This window comes from Oryzias latipes, chromosome 4, assembly GCF_002234675.1.
Source record: "Oryzias latipes chromosome 4, ASM223467v1".
NCBI classification, from domain to species: Eukaryota; Metazoa; Chordata; class Actinopteri; order Beloniformes; family Adrianichthyidae; genus Oryzias; species Oryzias latipes.
Genome location: NC_019862.2, coordinates 32,209,668 through 32,227,184, shown reverse-complemented (window position 1 = coordinate 32,227,184; position 17,517 = coordinate 32,209,668). Strand labels below are relative to the sequence as shown.

The window sequence follows — 17,517 nt, the reverse complement described above, 5'->3', positions numbered from 1 at the left end:
ATCGATCAAACAAACTTTAATCAAAATGTATTGGTAAGCTGAAATCTGTGAATATTGAACCGTGAACACGCGGGGGAACGCTGTATTCATCTGCGAGTGGATAAGTCGGAATGGGGCGGGGCAGCGACCTTGTGGCCCGCCCACAGTACGTTCTGCATCACAGCTACCAGCTTTTTCAATTGTAGTTTTTTTGTCTGCTCCTGATTCACAATGTTTTGAATAAAGATATTTTCAGAAATGCAATTTGAAATTAAATCTTCTTTTTACATGGGTGAGAAAAATGCCACAAAAACCTTTTAAAAACACCAAAAACATGATTTTCATCAGTGTGTCTTTTTAAAGAAACCATTTGTAAAAACAAACCCCAGCTACGATGTAAACTAAGTCTGAATGAGGAGTGGAGTGAAAATACCAGACTCTACATCACTTTTGGAGTTTTATGGTCCTTGAAGCTCTAAAAGTTTTTTAAAGGAAAAAGGTTCAAATATAGCTTTGTTTGACACTTTCTTGTGCTGCCTCTTCACTTTTTTATGCTTTTTATTTTTTTAATTTATGGACTGCTTCTTTTTTTAGTTGGACGTCCATGTGTGGTGCATTACTATGTATACATTTATTTTATGTGACGCACCATGAGGTTTCGTACCACAGGAAAGTGTGTTCTGCATAAAGCTGAATCAGAATGAAGCAGATGTACAGGGACACCATGGGCCAACAGTCTCCTCTCCGCCGTCCTTCTGTCTTTCCATCCTCTCCATCTCTTTTAGAAGGTCACCTTTAATTCACTTTGTGCCCCAAACAAATCCCCCGAGGCTTTAGCAGACACAGTTAGCCAGTAGCTAGCCTTCTGTTTAGGCTCTGAAGGTTTAGCAGCACGCAGGCGGCTTTAGTTTCAGCCGTAAGCCGGTTCAGCTGCACATTGGAGAAATTGCTCCTCTTCCCTGCCCAGCCGCACGCCAAAGTCCATCTCGCCACGCTGCTCGGCGGCGAGGTTTTAACTGGGAGAACAAATCAATTGGAAGTAATCAGGCAAATTGTTTCACATTGCACAACCCGCATAATCAGGACATCTCACAAATGGCTTTCTCTTTTGTGGTCATGTGTGGCATTTTGGTCTTGGATGCCTGCTGGGGGGTGGAGGGGGTAATAGGGAGATGACTACAAAACAATTCCCTGATGATTTACAGCCATATAAAGATAATGACAGCTAAGGGGGACCGATGTCCAGATAGAGGCTGTTTTGCCTGTTTTTCCTCCCATGATGCTGCACATTTGCAGTCATGTATTCCTCATTAAAGTTTGAATTAATGCGCCTAAGTGCTAGGAGTTTTCAGCAGTCACAGCTGGGAGCATAAATCTTTTCACAGGTAGGAATTTGGAAAGGTTGAATCAGACTGTTCTTTATTTCCCATAATGTTTTAAAAGCATCTATCTCTACATTTCGTATTCTTTTTCTTTTGGATCAGACACTTTGACCAAAAAACGTGCAACAAACACTAACAGACGTTTCAAAAAGAGATGTTAGCAGGACCAGTGGGACATTTCCACCATACACTGGTGGTTAGAAGAGACGGTTCAGTCCAGAATAGAACCTCAGCATCACTGTTGGTCGTAAAAGATTCAAGAAACTGATAGTGAGGACTTAGAAAAGTTCTGTTTCAAACCTTGAAAAACACCATGAAAGACCTACACAATCCTATGTTTCTAAGTAGAAAATGCATAAAATGCTTTTCACTGCAGGCAAAACAAAGAGATGAGGAAATTAAAAACGCCATTTCCTGTTGCTGGGAATAAAATGTAATGAGTATTTATATTGCTTCCAACGGCCCCAAAATTCCTCAACACAAAACAAAGAAAACTTGGTTCATTTTACGACGCAAACAGAGGATTGTTTGGGTTGTTTGCAGAATATAAGAGTGACCAGTAATCTCTCTCGACCTCTACCAACTGCTGAGCGACCAGTAAATAAAGATCAAGCATGATTTATGCTTAATTTGTTGATTAAAAAAGGGGAGGGGCACTCTAGAGTTTAAACAAAAAGTATTATTCTTTTGGCAGAGGAGGAAAATCGTTGGAAATTAATCAACTGATTGTTTCAGTGAATCGTTCTCAAACCCTGGTAACCTGCATTAAGAGCTGGTTTGATAGTTAATCCAGGATCAAGGGACCACAATAGGTAGCTGCGAGTGTTTGAATACACAGATCTGCCACCTGCCAACTGTGCCGCGGGTCCTGGTGTCCGCATGGTCCATTAAACTCCCGCTCCCATGCTTGTGTTTCCTCAGCTAATACTCTCAGAGAAAGTGGGACAGGCCATAACAGTGTTTGCTTAAAATGACCCTCACATCCCATTTAATATAATGACAGAATTTAGGGTTTACCCTCTGAGCTTTTTCTTTGTTCCAGAGCAAATGGGAACAGATTAATAAAGAATTATCTGCAGTTAAGAATGTTTTACTTTGTCAGCCTACCAAGTACATTTTGATTAAAAGCATTCAGCAGTTTGTTTTAGACCATTTCAGGTTTGCCATGCAAAAGAATGACAATATTCACACACCTGATCCCTTACAACTTAAAACTGGGCAAACCTGCACAGGACACGCGGGTGGCCCACAGGAAACCTCACGGTCGTAGAACGCTCGGCGAGCCCGCAGAGCAAAAATGTTCGTGCACATTTTTTCTACAGACATGCTGTACTTCTCAAGGAGCTGGTCAGGCACTTGCCTATCATTATCATATGTGCATGCAGCATTTGTGCACGATTAGTAAGGAGCCAGACCGCGGGACTGAACTAACGACTAGGTTGGCTTCAGGGTCACGCATACGTCAAAAATCAGACGTGTCCAAATTCCAGCCCATGGGTCAAATGCAGCCCGTGTTTAAATTCCCACTGGCCTGCAGGCTCCTTTCATAAAATCAATAATATTAGGCCCCCAGCACTCTTTAAAACTGTGTGTTGATTTCTTGATTGTGGTTGGGTACATTGGGTTTTGAGCCGTTGTAAACCTGTGGTAGCAATGTCTTGCGACTCTACTGTGACACTTTCTAGCTCATTCCAAAGTATCAACTCTAAATAAAAAGGGAAAGTTGACAGTAAGGCCCATTGCTTCCAGGACAAGTGAACACTGGCAGATTTTTTTCAGTGAAATATGAAACAACTTTGCCTAATATGCCAAGAGGCTGCAGCTGTTTTTCATGGAGTTCCATGTAAAAAGGCCCTACCAGACACGACATTTTAACCACGACAGGTTTCATGTAAATGGTTACGAACCATGGAAAAAATTCCCAATACTTTTGGTAAAAACATATTTGGATGTATTTGTGTTTTATGTGTGTTATAACAGTTGTTCAAAGAATGTTGGTCTTCACTCATTTTCCTTTTAAAAAATCTTGCCCTCTTTGCAAAACCTTTAAACGTCCCTGTCATGAGTCAGTGCAAGGTACATTATCCTTATAATCTGTCCTGGGGGAGGATCCCTTCTTCATGTGGACATCCATGAGGTTTCTTCTTCTCTTCTTTCTTCCTGGAATCTGGGGGGGGGGTGTTTTTTTTGGGGAGAGCAGCAAGGTCTAAGGGCAGGGATGCTCAGTTTAGTTTAGTTTGTATTTTAGAGCTGCCTTTATGTTTTGTACAATTACCGTATGAAGCCCGTTGATACAACTATTGTAGTATTAGGCTATATATATAAAATTGAATAAAATAAAAATACTTCACAACACACGCAATGTTACACAATGGTACATTCGCACAGATCCTTAAGGTGGCAATACGGGAACTGTTGGATACCCATGCGCTCTTCTTAAGATGCAGCCCCTCCTGGCTATGACCCTCTACGCTACGGGAACGGCAAACCCAAAAATCCCTACGAGTGCATGAGCCTAAGGCCAAACATATCTTGTGATTTTCAATCCATCCATTTTCTTAACCCGCCATCCCTTTCGGGGTCATGGGGATGCTGGAGCCTGTCCCAGCTACTGCTGGGCGAAGGCGGGGTACAGCCTGGACAGGCCGCCAGTCTTTCCCAGAGCGCCGTGTGATTTTGTGGTTTAAATCCAAAATTCTCTTTTCGCCGTTAAAAAAAGCCTTTAGTTTATTAAAGAATGTACATTTTAGACACACAGAAATGTATGCAAACCTTTTCTGCTCATAAAATAAGTTTCTTAGAGTCCAAACAAAAACAAAGGGCTAGAATAGACTTTCCCAAGGCCTGTCATAGTGATTATCCTCAGTTAGTGTGACAGGGTGAGGATTAAGCTAACAAAGAGGAGGGATAGGTGAGATTCAGGTTAACCCGGCACAAATACAATTCCAGGAAGGAAGGAATCATTCTTAGCGGACGCGCTGGGCTAAAAAGTATGTTTTGAGCTTATGTCTGTCTATCAAATGGTTGTACTCAACTTCTTCCTCCATGTTTTGTCTCTCCATCTGTCTCTCTGTCCCCTCTCCTCATCACTCTCCCCCCACACCCCCTCTCTTCATCCCTCTCTGCCTCCATCTCTACTTTGTATTAAAACAACATGATCCATGAGGCGGGAAGGGCAACTCGCAGCACCGCTAATTCTAATTAATCCAGCATGGTAGCGCAGCCACAGCAGGCCCCAAGTACTCCCAGTCTATCAGATAGAAATTCATAACTTAATTGAGGTGAGAGCCTCAAGCCGGCCGAGCAAAAGTCTCCAGCCGGGACTAGCTAGATAGATCAATAGTAATAAATATCTGACTGGGTGGCTTACAATTGGTGGCGGGAGATCACACAGCAACCCTCACACACACAGTTTACACTTGGACCCTGCATGGACATGTGTAGGAGGGTTGGTGTGTTGTGATGGACCTTTAGAAGTTTCTTTTCTTTGTGTCTCTGAAAAAATGTCTCTTTTGTTTCTGTGCAGTTTGTCCAGAGCGATTTCAAGCACAGAAGCAGCTCTGCATGAACATCTATCTGATGATTGGTGTTGTGTGTGGGATAATGTTGGACCAATTAGTCTGGAAGCTGAAATAATAAGATTTACTCTTATCTAAAAAAAACAGTCAGGTTACCAAAATAATATTGGAAAATCAGGAACCTTCCTGAAGCTGTTCGTATAGCTTTTAGAAAATAACACAATGGTCAAAAAGTATCAATCAGTCACCAATTCTGCAAGGTATTCTACTTAAAAAGATGAATTTGGTCTGTAATGTTCAACACAGATACACTTCAACTGTGAGAGACAGATTTAAAAAACAAAAGTTCATCTTAAAACTTTGTAATGTATCCCAGGTTAGCAATGACGAGGAAAAAAGGTTCAGGTTTGCACACCATAGCTGCTATTATGGTCTATTCTTCATGCAGGTCTCAAAAGTTGTGATGTTTTGGGGCTGTGTCTGGGAAACACGACCCCCCCCCCCCCCCCCCCCCCACACACACACACACACACACACACAGATTCTCTATTGGATTGATCTAGAACCTTGAAATGCTTTTTAGGTAGCCGCTCTTCTCATTTCTTGCAGTGGTGATGTGTTTGGGGTCATTGTCATGCTGGAAGATCCAGCCACGTCTCATCCTCACCTGATGGAAGGAAAGTTTTACCCAAAATCTGACTATGTGATATGCACCTGTTGTCCTGTAGAAAATCAGCCCCAATGCATGATGTTTCCACCCCCATGCTTCAAAGAGTGTAGTGTTCTTCCCCCTGGAAACACGCCCAGTGGCGTTTACACCAAAGAGTTCCATGATGGTCTCATCTGACCAACATGGACCACATCCCATTCCCCCTCTGGATCATCCAGATGGTTTCTGGACATTTAGACGGGCCTGGATCTGTGCATGTTTAAGCAGGAAGACCTTTGGGGCTCAGCAGGATTTGAATCCATGGCAATGCTGCGTGTTACCATAGTAACCTTTGTTACTGTGGTCCCAGCTCTCTTTAGGTCATTAAGTAGTTCTGGACTTTTCCAATAATTGCTCTAACACTTGTTTTTTTTTCTCCAAGCTGCTGCTTGATGTAGAAGGGTTCATCCAGTCTTGTTCAGGTCTACAATCTTGTCCTTGGTGTCCATAGACCGCTCTTTGGGCTTGGCCACGGTGGAGGGCTTGCAGTCTGACTGTTTAAGGGTGTGAACAGGTGTCCTTGAAGCTGCATTCACACTGAACGCGATTCATGCGTCAACATGCAGACGCGATCAGAGCTCTTGAGGCAGAATTTGAGCATCTGGTGCCGTGCATCGGCACAGCGCGATTTGGGCGTTGCGGCGCATCCAGAGTTAAAAAAATCTGAACTTTGGCGAGGAAAATGCGTTGCGTCAACCAATCAGGGACTTGGCTCTGGGCACGTTAGGTGTGATGATTTGAACAGTAGGTGGAGTCCAAATCCAACACCAGGAGAAGCTGATTGTTTAAATTAAAGAGGCTCTGATTTACAAGTGTTAGTTTTTCCTTCTAAAAAATGTTACCTTTTCTCTGAATGTGAATACGTGTGGCCCTCCACGTTGTACCCCACCCTCACCCAACAGTAGCAAGTTTGATTCATCAAACTCATACAGTACAGACCAAAAGTTATGGGAATGTGTGTCCAAACTTTTGGTCTGTACTGTATATAAAATTAAACTGTCAACCAACTGTTAAAAACTGTATTTTAAAAGGGAAGCAAGGCTTTAAGCTCCTATCCCAGAGATTATTTTATGGACTAAAATTGGAGTTAGCAAATTAAATTCCATGTCTAAAATAATAACATTATACGTTAATCAAACTGAGCAAATCGTAACGATCTGTTTGCAGTGCAACTGTGCAAGTTTAAAAAAAATGTAAATAAAGCATAGAAATGCTGTATCAATGTTAATTACATTTATGTTGGAGACACAGAGTTCTGCGGAAACAAAAACAAAAAACCACCAACTCGTTCTATTGTTTTGGGGTTTTAAGTAAAGTTTGGAAATCTTCTGATCTGCGTCTCTTGGACTGGTGTCAGATACAAATGGGACAACACACACAGACACACTCACACACTGTGGCTGATTGAAATTCTTTGGTTGGGCCATTATTACACGTTTGTATCCCTTCCCTTTCCCAGCACTGCCTCCTATAACTAATGGCGCAGTCAGCCCAGTCATAACAAATATCCAGCAAGATTTGTCATAACGTGTGTATGTGCATATGTGTTTGTGTGTTGGTAATTGTGCAGCGAATCATTTCAAATCTACCGGGTCTTAAGGGAAGACTGCAGAAAGTTGGGGACATAGGCAGCTAAATTCTACCAAAAAACATTGAAGAAGTAAAATGAAGCAATTTGGATCAGAAGGTTTACGATGGGAAGGAGAAGTCAAGGTTATGTTTTTTTATGTCTGTGATAATTGAGTTGAAAAATGTTGACCCATCTTTTCAGAAGTGATAGTATAAGCTGCTAGGGATTTTAGTTTTACTGCATAAAGACCAAAAAGGGCTTCAGAAGTACATACAGAAATTTCTAACAAGTTTAACAACAATGTTTCACATCATATCATAATAATTAACTTTATTCATCTCTCAAAACCAGCTCAGTGGCCTTAAGGTAGAGTGTCCACCCTGTGACTGGAAGTTTGTGGGTTCAAACCCCGAGTCATACTAAAGGGTTGGATTGGGGGGGGGGGGTCAAACCACCAGAGGGTTCCAGAGCCAAGCTGTCTCTGCAGCTCAGTGCTCCCCCAGGGGAGGGGTCAAGTGGAGAACGAATGTCACACACCTAGGTGTGTAACAGATAGCTTTAACTTTGACCTCATCTCAGGCTTTCTTAAGGTGAACCAGCACAAAGTGAAGCCATGCCTGAAGTGTGGGTGTGGCAGTGCTGCTGCAGGGTGGGCCTCACATTTGACATTTTAGGGGTTATATTATTGGCTGCTGACATTTAATGTTGTTTAACCGGATTGGTTCAATCAGACATGCAGCCAGACTGAACAAGGAAGTGCACGGTAGTCTTTATAACAAGTACTAGCACCAGATTCTGAGCCAAATATGTTCATTTATGACCAAAAATTAATAATTGGCACATGTTAACATATTTCTAACATTTCCTTGTGAAGGGAGCAAACCACTAATGTGAAATCATAACTATAAACACAATGTTTAGAATGGAAAATGATTCGGTTTTGATAAAAATGCATCATATTTTATAATTAAAAAAATATTCATTTTCTCTTTCCTTAAATAGTTTTTAACAAGACAAATGTTAACCCTGTGAAGCCCACAACATCAAAGATTAAAGTTTAAAATCAAGTTTTCTAGGACATAAGTTGCTTTTTACGTTAGTTTTTGGAATCTACGTACAGAACGTGCAGCCATTGAATGAAAGACCGAGTTGAACTTTGACCAGTCAGGGACTCTGATTTGATAGGGACATATGGGCAGCGTCCTTTTACATATATGGAAGTGGCAACCATTTGAAAATTAATCACAAAGGAGACTTTAATATTTGCGGAATTCTATGACACCAAGCCTTTTATATATCGGAATAGAGCTGTGAAAGAGGAAGTCTGGAGCGAGATTTGCCCCACTTCGACATTTCACGCCAAACCTCTTACAGCTGTAGGTGGTGGACGTCTGCCTTTGTATCGGGTAGCGACAGTCCAGTGTGAACACCCTATGCTTGAAAATTCAGCACGTCCCTGTTTACCGTCACACGCCCGGTGTGTACGTAGCATTAGGACTGTTTGTGTCCTGTCGGATGTTACACACAGGTGTAACGGCCATTATAGCCAACTCTCATTGCGTTTCATAAGTCACGCTGTAAGCTTTTCTTACGAGATTCATTTTTAGTACTTGCTGCACATTAGCAGAACTCGATGAAATGAAAGCAGTTGCTATGCTGTGTTAAAAGGGTCTATCAGACACAGACACAGTTATGAATCTATAATATGAGCACTCAGAAAAGAGCCAACAACTTGACAGTAATAGTGGCGGCTAAAGAGCCATTCCAGCAGGTAACGCTCTTCTTTGCCATCATCAGCTGTTGTTTCTTTCTTATTGGCCACTCACTGGGCCTTGCCTACACTCAACTATTTGATTTCCATCGTTCTTAACCATCCACATAAATTGTCAGGAGCATTAAAGCTGTCTTCAACTATTTCAGATGGTGGGGGTGTGGGGGGAGTAAGAGCTGGATTGAGACAGCGGTGGGAGGGGATGGGGGTGAGGAGAGAGAGTAAACAAAGTAAGTGTTTTGCCTTCCATCAGTCTCCTGCAGTACTCAGCTTTATGAGTCCCTCACTCCGAATGGCTCACCCTCAGCCCCCACCGCCTGCCCATTGATTTTCATATTACACTCTTTTATGTATTTATTTATTTCATATATTTCTCTTTAAACATCATTGATGAGCCGCTGGACGACAGACGCTCTGGTGATGTTAATTCTAAGTCTCCACCTCATCCTCCCCCTTTGATGGCTTTAATGGAGGCTAAGGTGCCCCCTGGGACAAAGCTCCGTGACATGGGGAGGGGGCAGAGGAGTGCTGGGAAAACACATTGAAAGTTAAATTAAAAAAAAGAAGAAGCAGGTTTTGTTTTTCCGTGTTGTCCAATGCAGTGGAGTTTTTTTATTTGAAAAGGTAAATGTGAGCGTTTTCCCAGACCTACACTGGCGGTTGGATCTGGATCGCCATGGTTACGACTAAAGCAGATTTCTTTATAAGCTGTACCCTCCTAGACTATAATGTTGTGGGTTATTTGGGGATAGGGGGGCTCCCGGGCCTCTGAAGGACGTTCCCTGGAGGTGTGAAGGGCACAGAGTAAGTTTGGTGTCCTGCTAATTGACCATGGGTAGCAGTGCTCATATGCTGAGGGGCAAATACCTCTCTCTGCTCTGAGAGGACATATAGATTCAATAGGGCCTGGCCCCCCAGTGTCCGGATCCTTTTAGGAGGGGTATCCCAGAACACAACACAGTACAGGCAAAGAGCAAACACATCTGCACAATCATTCAGCTTTTAGCCGCCATTGTTTTGGTAATGTCCCCTGATCAGGAGGAGAATTTGACTTAGTTCAACTGCCGTTTTTTTTTTTTCTTGACTTCTTAATTTATCACGATTACCTGGAAACCTTAGGAGGAGGTTTTTTTTTGTTTTGTTCAAGAATAAATAAAAGGATTTTGTTGGCCAAGGACTATTTTTTTTATTTTACTGCATTACAATGCCTCAAGTCTGGGTCTCCCTGTGCCGGTCCCCAGCCCGGATAACAGGGTAATGTCAGAATGGGCATCTGGTGTAGAAATCTTTCAAACCACTTGTGGGAATCAGTGACAGCTGATTGGCTGTGACGACCCCTGAATGGATCTGCCTCGGCGTCTCCAGCTATTGGTCAAGCCTTAAAATACACAGCTAGTGTCTCAAAACGTACGTGCAAAATCTCTGTACATGACGTTTTCTTTGGTTTCATACTTAACAAATCTTTTTTTTTGCTGCAACACATTTTTAGCTCCACAGTAGCATAATGTTTAGTTCAGTCTAGCGTTGGCTGAAAACGCTTTTTGAAACCAGTGCAAATAGAATGTATGGAAAGTTTTAACTTTTAATTTAAAATTAAAAATACATTTTGATTTGGAATGAAATATTTATTTCCATTTAAATAAGCTACATCGGGCTGATTCAGCCACTTTAAAATAATTTAATGTAAGCTTCAGCCATTGACTGTACATGAGAGCTGGACTGAGTTCTAAACAGGAAGTACCTGTGGCCTTCAAGAAACCAAAGTCCCACAGTCTTCTATAGAGAAAGAAACAGCTGTTACTCAGTCATTCTATTGGTCAGAATAACCCATTCTTGCTCTGATACCTTTTTATCATCTTCTTGATAATCCTGTTAATTTCATGATATTTTTTTTCTGTTGTGCAAGTTATTCAAGTTATAAATGAACCAATCAAATGCCTCAATAAAAGTAGGTGGAGCCAGCTGGCCCCCAAGTCCAACGTTCAAAATGTCTGACAGGTTTTGTGTAGCATGCGTGCAAGTGGTAGGGGTCTGGACGTCCAACGAGACTTTCACCTGATTGGTGAGAGTGTTTGCTATAGAAACGTTGACTCAGACCGACTCAAACCAATCGCTGCTCACTGACGACATCAGGCTCCAACGGGGCGAATAAATGGGAACTGAATTGCATTTTTTGGGTTGGAAGAAAGCCATTTTCCATGGGTGCCGTCACGCTCGCTGGGACCAGTGCTCATGTTGTAATGTAATTGCTTTAACACATTTGATTCAGTGTAGGAAATCTAAAGTCTTGTTTCCACTGAGTGGTACGGTCCAGTCCAGTTTAGAAAGGTCCAGGCAATTCAGGTGAGCATCTCCATTCAGAGTTGGACCGTCATGGCGCATGCAGAGTGAAGCTAACAATGGAGGTCATCCAACAGCTCTTCTTTTTCTGCTTGGCTTCTGGTTCTTTGTAGATACAACGCATTTAATGCTGTTTGAGAAAAGAATGTGGGCAGCAAAGAGGAATACAACCGCTTTCTTTTGTAGTATTGACCTTTAGCCAATCAATGGGTTTTGATCAGGAGCTCTACCCTAAAAGCTCCATTTTTTATGGACCTACATCCAACAGAAACCAAAAATGGTACGGGTCGGTCCGACCGAGTGGGTCTATTTTATAAAGGAAATGCTCAAATTACCGGATCGTACCAAACCCGCTTGGTGGAAACGAGGCTTTAAAAGGCCGAAATCTCTTTAAAAATGCTCAGAAAGAGGCCTCGGTGAAGTTTACCAAGTCTAGTTTGTGATTCTGCTGCTCTGGTTTGTAACCAGCTGAAGAGCGATCATCCAATTGATCTGTACTCTTCTGATTAATGGCACCTGCTTATCATAACCCTGCATTCTGGAATCTGCATCTCTGCCGCTCATCGATTCACCCCTCATGTCGGCCGCACACCCCGGAGACCCACGCACACACATATTCATCGTTTCCCTGCCTCCCTCCTCCCATCACTGTCATTATAAAAGTCAGCAGCTTCTGCATGCATTGATCATAAATCATAATTGCTTGCTCATTTTTCCCCACTTGTTTAATGTTGCTGTCAGAGGGCAACAGGGGGAGAAAAGAAGGAGGGGGGATAAGAAAAGAGGAGGAAAAGCCCAAAGAAAGTTTACAAAATGAAGAAAAATTACAAAGAAAAAGGAAAAAAATAAACTGCTAAGTACATGTCTATTTCTTTATCTTTTATTTTTACTTTCAAACCAATTCATGACTGATTATACTAAGTCATACTAATATATATTTCTTTAGTTTGTCTTTTTCATTTTTTTGTTTTGGTTGTTGAAATAACCTAATTCCATATTCTAAAACCTAACTGAAAAAAAGATTACTTATATACCGTAATACATTTTTACACTGCAGGATTTCTTTAAATCGAGTTTTACTACAAAACCTGTAATTCTATAAACATATCTTAAAAATAACTTTTAGTACTGTAGGCTTAATGTTCAATGTTTAGTGTTTGTTTTTTTGCTTGAAATTTAAATTAATATTTTTATCACGTTTTCATGAATCTATAAAAGTGTGGCAGGAAAGATGCAAGTAAATTACCACTGTGGAATAAATGTATTTCTTCTCCAACGAAACGATATCCAGAAATGGTTAACAAAACTCTCTTGTGTGTGTGTGTGTGTGTGTGTGTGTGTGTGTGCGCACGCACTGCCTTTGAGAAACCAGATGTCCTTTCTTAAACATGCATGTGTTTCCATCTACATGTGTATGTTCTGTAAACCACAGAAAGTATTCATTTTAAAAATACTTTTTTTTTACCGTTGGAATTCTTACTAAAAAATAAATACCTATTTTTTGTCACCAAATTATACTTTGGATGAGTGGAACCACTACATTTACTGTGCCTTGGTAAAGGCTCTGTGTGATCAACACACACATCTGTGGATCTGCAGTGTTTCCTGCTCAAATGCTGCAGATCCAGAGCGGATGGTTTCACAGTCCTTCACCCTCTAAATTCTGGCTCTGATTTTCAAAAAATCCAAAATAACAAAAGACCCCCAGACAGGTTAAACCCTGTTGCGTGTGGAGATAGACTGGAGGGGCCTCTGTGTCCTCACTGAATGAGGTATCTGCTCCTGATCCCCCTGATGTCAGAGTTTCATATTTTTCTTGGTGTGAGAGTTTAGACTCCCTGAAGAAACGCCTCCAAACCAAATCCTCGGCCGTTCTGCTGTAATCTTCTACAGATCTTTAGAAACATCCTGAATAGCCTTCATTAAACCTTTAGTCAGACTTGATAGACCTGAGTGCACTAACATAACTCAAAATCATTTGACTTTGTCTTCCTCTTCTTTTTTTGGGAAGTTTTGGAACAGTGTCTGCATTTTTTTATTTTTTATTTTTTTACTTTTGAGAAATCGGTCTGCATCCCGTATCTCTCTATATACTATTAAGGCTCTCTCTCTTTTTCATCAATCTTGCTTCCCATCACCCGTGCTGTAGAAATGATAGATCGGTGTGACTGAAATTCAGCAAAACTGCAACTGTACCTATAGATCAACCCCCCCTTGCTGCTCCTAAGCATATTGCTCCACCCAATTAAGGTGATCCACTGCCGCACCGGCCTGCCCCTCCTGGCTCTGTGGGAGCTGCTTTATCGAGCCCTCCGCTGACATCCAGTCCCATATTGCTGCACGGCAAGGGTAAACTTTGGGTGACACGTAAAAAGCAGAGGTCTGGTGCGACGCACCTCCATTATGGGATGGGGACGAGGATGCACGGCGGTGGGGGAGGGATGGATGCGACCTGCAGTGAGGCAGAGGGATGGAGGGGGGGTGTCTCCTCCAAGCTGCATCCAAAGCAAATGGAAGACAATCCAATTTCCTGCGATTCCATCAAGCCACCCTCCTGGATCCAGGACATTAGGGAACGCTGGGAGGACAGGCCGCTGACCCCCCTATGAGCATGGAAGAAGACTTTTGGCTGCACTGGAATGCTCCCAAAAGCATTCATACAGATGTACTTTTTTCTTTGTAGTTCTACGTTGGAGTTAACTTTTAAAGTTGTTTAAAACCTCTGAATCCACATGAAGTTACTTTCTAATGTAACCGCTTTCCTGTTAGTAAATTTGTGCCAGAAGCCCCCGCACTGTCAGAAGCAGGAGCCGTTTGCACTGAGCCCTGCAGGTTGCGACTTGACCTGCAGACAGACGGCATTGTTGTCTTGGGTTAAACGCTGCGTGGCTTTTCATGCTGGCCGCAATTTGCATCTGTGCTCTGCAAGCCACCCAGAGGGAATAGAAATCTCTAATCCAATCATCAGGTCCCTGAAGTGCTGCCCCTGAGAAAGCCCCAGAAAAGTAACAATAGGATCACTCTGCACCGAACAGAAACGGAAGAGGAAAGAGGAGGAAGGAAGGCCAGGGATTGAGGAGGAAAGACACTAAAAGGTGAAGAGTTAAAAGTAGGGCAGGATGATAATGGAGGAGAATGCAATATTCTTGGAACAATGTGATGGCAAAGCAGTAAATAAACAAATACTCTTGTATGGTTTCAGTGTATCTGTGTATTGCGTCAACACAAACAAAGCAAGTCATATTTTGAACTGCTTTATCAGCAATGAGAAAAGCATCAAATATTCCTGATTAGATTTTTGGGGTAGAATATTTGAAAAATCTTAAAACCCATCGCATAATTAAAGACCCACTCCAATAAAAATGCTCTTTTTGACATGTTTTTGTGGCCTCTTTCTCAAGGTGGATGACACGTGTAAAGAAAATGAAAGTGAAACTCTGTTTCTGAGTTTTTCTTTAATCAGATGAATCAGGAGCAGATAAAAAAATGCTGTTGGAAAAGGCTCGTAGTAATGACGTAGGGACTACGATAGTGACGTAGGGACTATGATAGCGACGTAGGGACTACGATAGCGACGTATGGACTACGATTGCGACGTAGGGACTACGATAGCGACGTATGGACTACGATTGCGACGTAGGGACTATGATAGCGACGTAGGGACTACGATAGCGACGTATGGACTACGATTGCGACGTAGGGACTACGATAGCGACGTAGGGACTACGATAGCGACGTAGGGACTACGATAGCGACGTATGGACTACGATTGCGACGTAGGGACTATGATAGCGACGTAGGGACTACGATAGCGACGTATGGACTACGATTGCGACGTAGGGACTACGATAGCGACGTAGGGACTACGATAGCGACGTATGGACTACGATTGCGACGTAGGGACTATGATAGCGACGTAGGGACTACGATAGCGACGTATGGACTACGATTGCGACGTAGGGACTACGATAGTGACATATGGACTACAATAGTGACTTAAGGACTACGATAGCGACGTAGGGACTACGATAGCGACGTAGGGTCTACGATAGCAATGTAGGGACTACGATAGCGACGTATGGACTACGATAGTGATGTAGGCACAACGATAGCAACGTATGGACTACGATAGCGACGTAGGGACTACGATAGCGACGTAGGGACTACGATAGTCACGTAGGGACTACGATAGCGACGTAGGGACTACGATAGCGACGTAGGGACTACGATAGCGACGTAGGGACTACGATAGCGATGTAGGGACTACGAAAGTGACATATGGACTACAATAGTGACTTAAGGACTACGATAGCGACGTAGGGACTACAATAGCGACGTAGGGACTACGATAGCGACGTAGGGACTACGATAGCGACGTAGGGACTACAATAGCGACGTAGGGACTACGATAGCGACGTAGGGACTACGATAGCGACGTAGGGACTACGATAGCGACGTAGGGACTACGATAGCGACGTAGGGACTACAAGCTCCCTGCTTGCTCCATTCCGATGCGTCCACTTGTAGACGACCAGTTCCATGTACGTCTTTGTTTTCCTCACAGTTTTGTTGCACCGGTAATGTTCGGTTGTGGTTTTAAGGAGCTGGAAGCTAGCAGTAGAGCATGTGAACAAACGGATGATGGGACATGGAGGCAGGTTTGCTCTGCACCAACATTCCCGCCCACAACTCAGAAGTTGAATTGTTAATGAACTGCTGCCGCTCTGTAGAAACTATGTCCTGGAAAACAACAGGTTTTTGTTTTTTTTGCATTTTGGCTAAAAACAGCGTAATCATAAATAAAAGACAATATACATATTTTGATGACAATGGCGGGAGGTGTTGATCTGTGGATGGGTAAAGAAAAGCAGAGTTTAAAATGCAGAAAATAATCAACCATGGCTAATCTTCTCCACATGAGGCTGCTCTCACCTCATCCAGAGCTCCAGATCTCAGTCCTGAAGCTACAGGTTCATCCATTTTTCCTGGTTCTGGCCTTGAATGATGGAAATAGGGCTTAAGTGGATAAGTTTTGTCATACAATATCTCTCTTTCATCTCAGTATATTTTGATTTTTAGAAAAACATGCATCTTTCTCACACATAAAAGACCACTTCAGATTTTCATTCCTGGGTTTAAAGCTTGTATCAAGTTCAAGAGAAACCATGGGGTCAAATATGGCTGTTGTTTTTTTTCTTTTTGTTTTTCATGAATTTATATTCTATTTTTTTTTTCATTTCTAGTTTTTTATTTTTTGAAAGCTATTAAAACAATAAAAGATTGTCAAATTAACTTTAAAAGCCCAGAGAAAATAATTCTTGGGTTTTTGAGGGTCTTTTGTGCAAATGTGCACAGAATGTGATGCTGTTTTTATTCCCTTCATTTACTCTCTTCAGGGAATTTTATTCTGCCCGGTCCAAAAACTGCTGAAGTAAACACTTGTTTTGTCTTTTCAGGACAATGAAGGACAGACAGCGCTACATTATGGTAAGAAGGCTCCTCATATTCATCTCAGCACTTCAAAAATTGTACGCTGATATGATGATGAGGTCTGCATGTGTACTGCCTTTACGTACGGCAGTTTGTTTTCTGCACACGCCCACTCTTTGCCTGCATTTGTCCCAAATTCATCATATTTACTTGCTTTTCCTGCCCACTCTCAGAAAGATTCATTTGTGACTCCATTCCTCAGTCTCCCTAACTTGGTTCCTCCTCTTTCACTGTGCGTGTGCACGTGTCCTTTGGTATGTACTCTGTTGTTGTGTGCTTGTTATAATCAGAAGACTTCCCAGAGGAAATCAGCGGTGGTCCTCAGACTCCCCTGACCCCCTCTCATGCGTCCCAGAGGGGCGGCTCTCGTGTCCTCTGTATCTCAGTGTGCGTTCACAGCCCCATCTGTCCCCCCGGCCTGGTGGCGTTGGGCCGGCCACGTCGCGTCCCTCACAGCGTGATTAGTTCACGTCTGTGCTCAGCAGAGGAAGTCCCTTGGATGAGGCATAAAAAGATGACTAATAAACATAAGCAATGAACTGAAAGAGACAAACAGCAGAGAATGAACATTCCTTCCTACCTGTCTTTGCACAGGGCCACTGTGGCTGGCAAGTGATTAATTGAGGGTTTACTGCTCACCATAAATTGTTCTCCTCCTCTACTGCTCCCCGGAGGGCTGGCCATGTTTTACAGCTCAAGGCTTGGGCGAGACGCCGCCACGTGCGCACGCGGCCAAATAAAATACAGCTTAGAGTGAG

General features: G+C 42.6%; 1 protein-coding gene across 1 annotated transcript in view; it reads left to right on the top strand.

The window, feature by feature from the left end:
* Nucleotides 1-17,517, top strand: part of acbd6 (acyl-CoA binding domain containing 6) — a 30,711-nt gene that overhangs the window by 11,712 nt on the left and 1,482 nt on the right. The window contains exon 7 of the mRNA XM_023954617.1: nucleotides 16,726-16,756. Within this exon, the coding sequence (XP_023810385.1) occupies nucleotides 16,726-16,756 (31 nt within the window). The remainder of the gene's footprint in view (nucleotides 1-16,725; nucleotides 16,757-17,517) is intronic.